This window comes from Ptiloglossa arizonensis, chromosome 12 (assembly GCF_051014685.1).
Source record: "Ptiloglossa arizonensis isolate GNS036 chromosome 12, iyPtiAriz1_principal, whole genome shotgun sequence".
NCBI classification, from domain to species: domain Eukaryota; kingdom Metazoa; phylum Arthropoda; class Insecta; order Hymenoptera; family Colletidae; genus Ptiloglossa; species Ptiloglossa arizonensis.
This window is the reverse complement of record NC_135059.1, coordinates 10,000,001-10,009,825: the sequence shown is the minus strand read 5'-3', so window position 1 is coordinate 10,009,825 and position 9,825 is coordinate 10,000,001. Positions and strand designations below refer to the sequence as shown.

The following is a 9,825-nucleotide window of genomic DNA, read 5'->3' as shown; positions in this document are numbered from 1 at the left end:
TGTTTCCAAGAAATTACACAAAGCAAGTGTTAGAATTTTAAATGTTAGGTAGTTATTACTTTATAAAAATAAATTTAACTCGATAATATATTTTGTGTTACACAACATACTAATCTTAGTGTTATACAATTTTTAATGAAAGAGTTATTTAAAACTTCATATAAGGAAACAGAATTCACAAGAGTTATAATCAAATAATAAAATAAATAGAATAGGAATAATAAATATTTTAAACAATTTAATATTTAACTATAATTATACAATTTATTGTTATCACCATTAAAATAGCATTTATTCTTCCATTTATAAATGTAAATTATTTCGATAAATAAATTAATATTTTTTTTTAACATAAGGTTTAGAGTTGCATCGACTTCAAGGTCTTTAGCGACAAATTAGTATTATTATGCAAATTATTTTTAATGTATAGAGTGTCAGTATATTATATGTCACGACCTTCATGGTATAATTCTACATCTTTGGACTGACAAAAATCTGTTAAAAAAGACAACCAGAACTGACAATTTTTTTACATCTGCATCATATTCTACTCATTGAGAGAATAAAATATTTCAAAGAACTATGGATTAAAAATGACCTGTTCTCATAAAAAATGATGTTGAATAAAATAAGGCAAGTTACACCGTTTCTGTAATCTTTAAATTTCAAATCATTTTTTAATTGTTAAAGTCATCTAAGGTCGTGATACTATAAGTTATTAAATTTATCTCGATGCAAACAACAATATCGCATCATAAAAAATAAACGTTAATCTACAAAATATGTCGATGACCTCGAAAAAATCATTAAAATGACCTTAGTAGAACGATTCTTGTTACCAACAGATACATACCTTGAAACCATTTAAATAACACTTTCTCGTTTTTTCCTATCTTTCATAATAACAGAAATAACTTAGATGTTCAATTTAAGTGAATTACCCTGTATAATAAATATTGTGCTATTGAGACATTTTATCCTTTCGAGGAGTAGAATATGATGCAAACATAAAGAAATTTGACCTTGAAAAAACCAGTTTAGGTTAATTTTGCAATCAACTTTTTTAACAGATCTTCGCTGATTTAAAAGTATAAAATTATATTATGAAGATCACGACATAATTCTTGAACACTTTCTACATTTACAACATATTTAATCTTTTTAAAAACTTAATCAAACTCTGAATATTAAACGAATACATATTATATGTATTACTTCAAATATTAATCTAATACAAAAAAAAAACAGAAACATTCAAATTTATCTATAACCATTCTCTATTGACCATTTAATGATCCAAAATACGTAAATTGCCAGAAACTATTTTATTTTCTAAAATTGTACCCGATGGAAGATCAATACGCTCTCCATGATTAGCAATAATAATAACCGTTCCTTTAAGAGTTACGCCTTTTCCAAAAGTAACGTCACCCGATACCGTTAAGTGATCTAATTCTAAAAGATCTGGTATAGTTGGAAATCTGGTAAGAAATTCTTTGACCTAAAACAAAAATTTTATGTTGATTATAGAAAATCAATTATTGAAGAAGTATGTAAAACTTTTATAAGATATGATGAAAATAACCTTGGAAAAGTGATTATCGCCTAATTTTATAAGAGGTGTTGTAGGGAACATTCGTTGAGGACTCATTGCTAAGGAACCATTGCGGAGAGTATATAAATTACTCATAACAAGCATTAAATCTGAGGTCTTTTTTACTGGCAAAAATCTGCTACGTGGCACATTTATACCTACAATATAGGTACAACATAACATTACAACTAAAATACTATGCAATAATTCTACAAAGAATGTAAAGTGTATTTCTCACCAATACTTCCTTCAAATGATTTCATTGCAGCTCCTACAGCTGTTTCCAGCTGAATAATATTCAAACCATTGGCAAAAGTCTTATTATTAACAATAATTTCCATATTCAAAGTAGTTGATTTAAGGAGTCTTTCAACAGCTGCAAGAATAGATCAAGTTACAACTACAAATTATACAATGAAAAGATGTATATATACGTACCGCTAAGTTTTATCCATAAATTATTTGTATTGAAGAATTTAAAAGTTTTTACAGACTTGAAATCATCTACGTGATCTTTCGGAACTTGTGCGATTTCGAGAAGGCGAAGCTTATCTTCATACTTAATCAATGTCCCACCCTATAGGGGTGTATAAAAGTCTGTTTATATTTAAAAATTGCAAATATTTCATGTTATAAAAGAAAACTTTATTACCTTGACATCAGCTCGAGTTTTGTCAGTGACTTCCATGAGAAATTCAAGAGGAGACGATTCACCTTTTTCTAATAGCAATTTCAAAATTTTGAAATCTACAGTTGCACCCAAATTATCGATGTTTGAAATAAAACAATATTCGCGTCCCTGCATAAACAAAATTTATTATAAATAAATAATAATACGTAATGTTACTTTTATTAATAAAAATTGAGATAATGAAATATACTTCTTTTAAAAATTTGTCCAGTAAACCCGAATTTCGGAAACTTTCATAGAAATCTCCATGACCAGGAGGATACCACCTGTAATTAAGGTGGATAAATATTTACACATAATTTTATCCGTTTAATAGATATATATGTAGAAACATTTGCTTCTAATCTTACGCTTCAATATCGTCTTGAATATCACAGTGTTTTGCAATTGGAAGCAAAGAATCTCTGTTGATACGGGGATAGCAACTTTGATTAAATGTTTGAATATCAATATCTATCCCTTTATATTTTCTTATAATTCGTTGCGTATCGTCATCCGTATTAAAAGAATTCATTAAAATGAGGGGAACATTAGCATTGTAAGTTTTATTCAAATACTGGTAACAAGAAAAAATGGTTATTAGTTTTCTGCTCGTTCAGTATATTTTTTTCATAAACTTCATTATTATTTAATTGTACATTACTTGCATGTATATTACCTCAATTTGCTGAACAGTAAGATCAAGAAACGTAAGTCCGTTACGAACTGCAATTACAGACTTTGGCCCATGGCATCCCATACTAGTTCCAAGTCCACCATTTAATTTAATAACCACTAACTTATTTAAAAGCTCTTTTATTTCTTTTGCTTCTGGACTTGGCAAAGAATTGTAATCTCTTATCTGGAAATGTGAAAATATATTGAATACAAAGCTTCTTTCACTTTACTTCTTGAATTCTACGCAAATTCAATACAAGTAATAGTTGATTTCGTACAATTTTTAAAGAAATTTTTAACGGTACATTATTTGCGTCTTATAATATACAAATTAAAAGCCAATAAATATAGCTACATATAATTATAGTAGGAGGATACATATACTGGCCAACACGTTCACGAACTATTGCGTTTTAAGGTTGGTAAATAACGATTACTTTACCGCATCGTCGGGAAGCTTTTGTATGCGATCCCATTCTAGCGAAGGACCTTCTTCTTGAAGAAACCGTTTGAAGAGGTGAGTGAAACCGGCAAATTGTCGTTGGATTTCCTCTTTGACCTCCCCTGTCGCAGTGTCTTCTAGTTTCTTTAATTCATGTTGAAGTTCGATTAGGGCATCGCGCTTGGTCCTTTCACGAAATGCCTGTGTATCTGAAGGACTGCGTTGATGACCACGTGCCTGCGGATTTATCCACCAAGAGACAATAAAAGCTAAACGATAAATACCTTTTCCTTTCATGGGCAATTTAAGCCCGCCATGGTCAGCATCCAATTTCGGGAAATCGTGCATGATGTGGACACTTTTTACTGTTTAATTCACTTAAAATATATATCAAAAGAAACGTTTAAAATGGAGCAAAAGAGCAAGTTGTCGAGCAGTACAGAGAAACGGCTCTAAACTAAGTTAAAATATTCCTCTCGTCGAACGATTAATATTACTCGTGTATCAATTGAGTTCAATCGCGGTTTCTATGCTTTATAAAAACATTACACAAGTGATTATTTTGTTTCGTTGAACGGAGTAATAAATATTCTTTATCTTTTTCTCACCAGCATCGAAACACTACATTTTATCATTTAAAATTCCCTATGAATCCTATCGCAAACTATAAATTAGGTATCGTTTTCAAAAGATCATGTAAATATAGAATTGACGGGAATTCGTGGCGCAGTAAAACCTCCATTTTGCGGACCAATTGGCGGTATCCATTAAAACCAAATATCCGTAAAATTCAGTCCGTTGGATGACAAATTATACGCATCGAGCTTTAAAAAGTAAGAAATCAATCGCTCGTAATTTTTGTTGTTATTAATATATGTTTATTTTACTCGATAGAGGTATAATTTTTCGTCATCTTTTATGCTCAGTTTCGTATGTTGTGAGACATCGACCCCGCTTGCCAAGTAAGTACTAGTTTAAGGTGATACAGTCTTCGAGAAATTATTCAATCATAGTTGTATTTTAGATTTTTGCTGGTTTTGAATAATAACTTCTCTGAAAGCTCAAAAGTGCGAATATCAAAGTGTCGAACGGCATATACATATGTATATACGTATACTTGGGTCGTATCGATATAGGATATATCCATTAGTCAAGTTCATCCATTAACTCGAACTTTTGTTATATAACTAAAAAGAGTACAACTCCTTGTACTACGTCAGATAAGCGTAATGGAATTTTTTCTCACAATTTCGAGAATATCGAATTTATAAATTCATGGTATGACCGGTTTCATTGTCTTGATTAACTCATTCTCTTCAATTGATACTGCAATTCATGTTTGTGCTTGGAAATTTGTTTTCTATTGGCCCTACTATTTTATTATTAAGTTTTATTTTACTATTAATAAGCAGTAAGAGAATTATCTCAGTTTCTATCGAATTGTGTATGGTAGAATTCGATAAACTAAATAAACTTTGGGAATAAGAATGGTATTAAGGCACATCTGTTCTGTAACTAATAGTTTTCAAAATATTCAGTTTCAAAGGAAGTATTGAAATCAGAGTTAGGCGTTACTCAAATAACTTTGAATAAATCCTTACCTGTTATAGGTAAAACTGTTTTCTTCTACCTGTTTTCTGTAACTTTAAATTTATATTTCAAAGATTCGCCCGTAAAAAGCACTAGAGTACAATATTCTCTTTCCTAACGTTAATGATTATCAATGAAAGAATTTGAAATTTTAATAAATTCTCATAGTTTCAGAGCGATAAGATGAGTAGCCGTAATTTGCAAATGCATTTTTTCATAAAGTACGTAAAGTTGATAGAGTTAAATGTACGATTATTAAATAATTATTTCAAGGTCACGAAACGAATCCAATCTATAAGATTATAAAACATATAATTTTATTCAAATATTTTAAAAAATAATAATAAAATTCATATAATATTGTAATCATGATACCGTAAATGTTAATGTAGAAAGAATTCTTCGAATAAAATTAAACAGTTTCATAGGTGTCCATAAAAATGAATTTCTTCATTATGCAACGATGGAAAATAAACGAGTAGCTATTTTTATTCATGAAGATAAAAATAGATAAAAAAATATTATTGATAAGTTATCACGTATCTATAGCAAATAAAGCATTCATATGGATCTCTCAGAGTTAATTGAAAGTTCCATTGTTAGTAAAGATTAAGATCGATAAAATTTGATTACAATTGAAATTATTGTGCAGATATAGAATATTGCAGCAACAACAACAACAACAACAACAAGAAATAGATTACGTATAACATAAAATAGATTAAAAATACAACTCATATTATAAACACTATATTTGAATTCCTAAATAATAAGAACTCTACGTCCATAGATACTATACGATGAAATACAGGATTTTAAATAACTTTTTCCTGTTTATGTAACCATTTTATTGAATTGTACATGTACCTACATGTACATGTCGGTGGCAACAAATGCACCACTCTCCGATCGGCATTCGTCTTTTGTTTTTATATGCATACAGATAAACGGCGATAACATAGATACACGGTAGTAACATGGACGTGCACATACGTATATATACAAGAAAAAATTCAATACAATGACAAAGGAATATTGCTTATATCACGGGAACTAGGGCCGGGCAGGAGTTATATATATGTATATGAAAAGTTGTTCAAAATACGGCTTCATCGAAATTGACCAAGTGTCCCCCAAATTTAAATAATTACCAATCCACTAGAAATTAAACATTCGGCAACGAAATTCTATCTTGCAATTTTTACGGTTCAATAATGCCTTACAGAGTCATCGAAGCACTGCCCATGGAACCCCCTAAATGTTAGGAAGGAGCTCATCTTCGTGATTTTAAATCGAATATTATACACGGTGGGTCGTGAAATCTATCCATCTGAAGTATCACTGTTATTCTAATTCCTTTACTGTGAAAAACTTCGACATAAAACGCTCGTCGTGCACGGAAGACTTATCCACACACTGAGCATACGTGTACTTATGTACAGTTGGCGCGTGAAAAGTTTGCCGTTGTCCGAAAGCTAAAACGAGACGGAGAAAAGGGAAACGCAGACACATACGGTGTTACTATTGGCTAAGTAAACAAAACACAACACTTTGTCGAGACAGATGTAAAATGCATCTGAGATCGGTTCGCGAACTCTATCATTGCATCTCACTTTATCGTATTTTGCTTCATTCGCATGCCTTGTCATGTGGTGGACTTCTACATGTGCCGAACTTAGCCAATAGTGACAATGGATCTGTGCAAGGGCATAGCTGATACGAGTAGACGAGTCCCTGTTTCTTTTTCCCATAGGCCTGCGTTAGATACCAGGAATGCCAGGTTCCCTGCTTCCGCTTTGGTTCAGTTTTCATGCTATTGGCTGGAACAAGACTAGTAGAGGGGAAACCATGCGAGAACCAGATTCGAAGGTTCTTCCTCTGGTCGGTAATATAAAAGGAACTCCAGCCAATCACTGCGTGGTAGCAGGGAATCCGACACCCCTAGTATGTAAGTAGAGTAAAAGTCTAATCTTCTCTATATCGTTCCAATTTTTTTTAGTTTTTTTAGTCGTTAGTTTTTTTTAAAAGTGGAAAAGTTGAATAACTGCAACTTAAGAAACGATCTACGGCGTAATCAACAACGCTAATGCAACAATGAAAGTTTTCTATTTTTATTTTTTTAATGAAATGCATCAACGTCCCTGTAAAATTTTTCCATCTAAAGTGAGACCAAACGCGATAGAATTTGGATTATATTTAATTATTCAATAAGTGATACGAGAGAAAATTATTACTACTTATTAAGTACGTAGATATAATCAATATTATAATGTGTTTGGTTTCATTTTAATCAGGAAACCCTTACAAATCCGCTGATAGATATTTCATTCAAGAAAATTTTATCATATTAATTCATCTTATCTGTATGTTTTTCTTCTTTTGTGTGTGCGTGCGTGCGCGCGTGTGTGTGTAATTAATACGACAAATGACAAACAAAATTTTCTTTCTTCTACTTTTTTAATGCCTCAAAAATTGTAATTTCTTTGAAAAAACTAAATTGACGAATAATTCCTCACACAAAGTTATAACACTAACAAAGAATACTTTTGCGTTACAAATGAACCACTTGCACACAATGATTCAAACTTTTAAAAATTTTCGAATTTTCGAATTTTCGAATTTCCTAACTTCCTTTTTATCAGTAAAAAAAAAGGAAAAATAACTTTAATGTTTAGAGGGTGATTCCAATGTAAGAAACGTTGAACTTGATACGTTTCTCTTGTAGAATATTTTTTTATGTAACTTTGTAAAACCATACCAAATATTTCAAGTAAAAGTTATTACACGCGACGTCGTGCATCCGAAGTGCACGCAAAAATTTAGCTTTTACCCTTTAGGATAACAAATAATATTTGTAAATTTCGAAATGACACTAATGACGTTAGAAATACTGTAAAATAATTGATACGTCACTAAAGTATCGAATGTTTTAATTATTACTTTTCGGATACCAAAGAAGGAAAGTGTTGCAATCGAGACAAATTTCGACAAAATATTGTTTATATATATAAAACTATTAAAGTTACAAGGTGCAAGTTATAAGGTGCAACGAATAAACAACTATGTTCCGTTTGTCAACGGCTCTGAGAAAACTACAAGCGAAAAATGCGCACCAGATGGATGAATTATTGTTTAAAGTGACCGTGACCAGCATATATTTTCACACACTAACGTTATTTTAACAATTGTGTTTTAATAGTCGTATCACCGTGATATAACCAAGTGTGCTCACATCTAAAATGGACACCTTCGTGCACTTTGAAAATCAAGTTTCTACATCAGAACAATTGTAAAAACTAATAATTGTTCGATAGCGCGATAATGAACATTCTTACAAGTCACACGTTAGACAAACATCGTATCTATCTATTACATTTGACGATATTTACTGTCAACTCGTTCGATGTTGTGATCACGCTTATTTGTACGAATAGTGCCAAGTATGTACACACACAAATCGAATAAGCGTCACACTAGGGCCAATCTCGAGTTCTACTGTCATGTACTCGGTTTCTCAGATTTTTTTATTTAGATTCTCCGATCGAACGAACAATTATTTTGCTTTTATAGATTTCTGTGCGTTGTGTGCATATTTACGCAGCATGCAACGCACACCGTAAAAAATGCTTGTCTAACTGAAACTATTGCACGAGAACCGCAGGAGCGCGATCGCGTTCGATAGCACTCTTCGTGCGGAGACTGTAAGTAGAGTCGCGATCAGGCTTCTTGACACTCTTCACACGGGAACCGTATTAGCACTCAATTGGTTCATAAATGTAACTATGGGATTTCCGAACACGGCACGCGGTGAGCATACAAATCTTACAGTTATCGTGGAAATTGTTAAATTTCTTCGAAAGAAGAGGAAATGTACATGGATACTCACACTTCCTGGCAGAACTAAATTTTCGATGTTACAATCAAAGTCCAAGATCTCCATGAAAAAAAAAAACAAGTCAAAGAAATGTAAATCACGTTAACACGACTGCTCGCACAGTTACAGCATACGAAAGAGTGAATTAAATTCACCGAAACCAGCAACTATTTAACATCGCCTGTCTGCACGAGCGCAGATGTTATTTTCCAAATTCAGACGCTACACGGTGAACCAGATTTATAAATTTTCGTGACATTTTTTGATAACTTTTAAACCAAAAAAGATATTGCGATAAAATTTGAACTGTAATTTAAAAAAAAAAATATTCTTTTAGTAATTCTTTGGAGAGTCTTTCTCGCAAACTTGAAGCTAATTTAAAGTAACATCTGTATTTACTCAGAGCCTCATTTATATGTAAATTTTAATTTTATGTTTTATAGCAAATTTTGTCAATTTTTAACTTTTCTTTATTCAATATGATCCAACAAGCTCTGTAATTCAACAAGCCATTATTTTTGGTAATTTGAATTGTATTTTTTGATGGACAACATTTTTTTACATAATTTATAGTAGAGGGTCAGTGGTTATTACTCTATTTAATTAATTTGTTTCTGATAGTTAAATACTGAAATTCCGAAAGTTCCGTGGTAGTAAATCTGCTTAAAGCTTTCTCTATTGTAAAGTTTCGTTTTATTGTACACGAATTTTCTAATAAATTTACAATATTTCGATGATGCGTATTATCATGTGTAAATTGAATAAGGCGTACTTTTGTAGCCATTCTACGTTCTCATAGACTTATTTTCATAGCATTCAGTAATTTTTCTAAAGAGAAGTTATCTACTAACGACCTTGTTGTTCTACATCTACATATTTTTTTTTCCATTACTACACTCAAGATATGATGGTTTCTTTTCCTAAATTTGAATAACAAACAATTTCGGCCTCTCTGTAACATTTGTTAAACTTAAAGA

At 31.3% G+C, this 9,825-nt stretch overlaps 1 protein-coding gene across 7 annotated transcripts in view; it reads right to left on the bottom strand.

The window, feature by feature from the left end:
• Positions 1 to 237: 237 nt before the first annotated feature.
• Positions 238 to 9,825, bottom strand: part of Ugp (UDP-glucose pyrophosphorylase) — a 15,248-nt gene continuing 5,660 nt past the window's right edge. For 3 of the 7 annotated variants that reach the window (XM_076324559.1, XM_076324555.1, XM_076324558.1), the window contains exons 2-11: positions 3,669 to 3,761; positions 3,385 to 3,593; positions 2,944 to 3,126; positions 2,636 to 2,841; positions 2,476 to 2,551; positions 2,247 to 2,393; positions 2,033 to 2,171; positions 1,833 to 1,970; positions 1,586 to 1,752; positions 238 to 1,501 (exon numbers count right to left, since the gene is read on the bottom strand). In XM_076324559.1, the coding sequence (XP_076180674.1) occupies positions 1,289 to 1,501; positions 1,586 to 1,752; positions 1,833 to 1,970; positions 2,033 to 2,171; positions 2,247 to 2,393; positions 2,476 to 2,551; positions 2,636 to 2,841; positions 2,944 to 3,126; positions 3,385 to 3,593; positions 3,669 to 3,732 (1,542 nt within the window). In that variant the 5' untranslated portion in view covers positions 3,733 to 3,761 and the 3' untranslated portion in view covers positions 238 to 1,288. Of the gene's footprint in view, positions 1,502 to 1,585; positions 1,753 to 1,832; positions 1,971 to 2,032; positions 2,172 to 2,246; positions 2,394 to 2,475; positions 2,552 to 2,635; positions 2,842 to 2,943; positions 3,127 to 3,384; positions 3,622 to 3,668; positions 3,762 to 4,985; positions 5,005 to 8,860; positions 8,877 to 9,825 lie in introns of those variants that run through there. The other 4 variants (XM_076324560.1, XM_076324557.1, XM_076324556.1 and 1 more) reach the window with 4 other exon arrangements.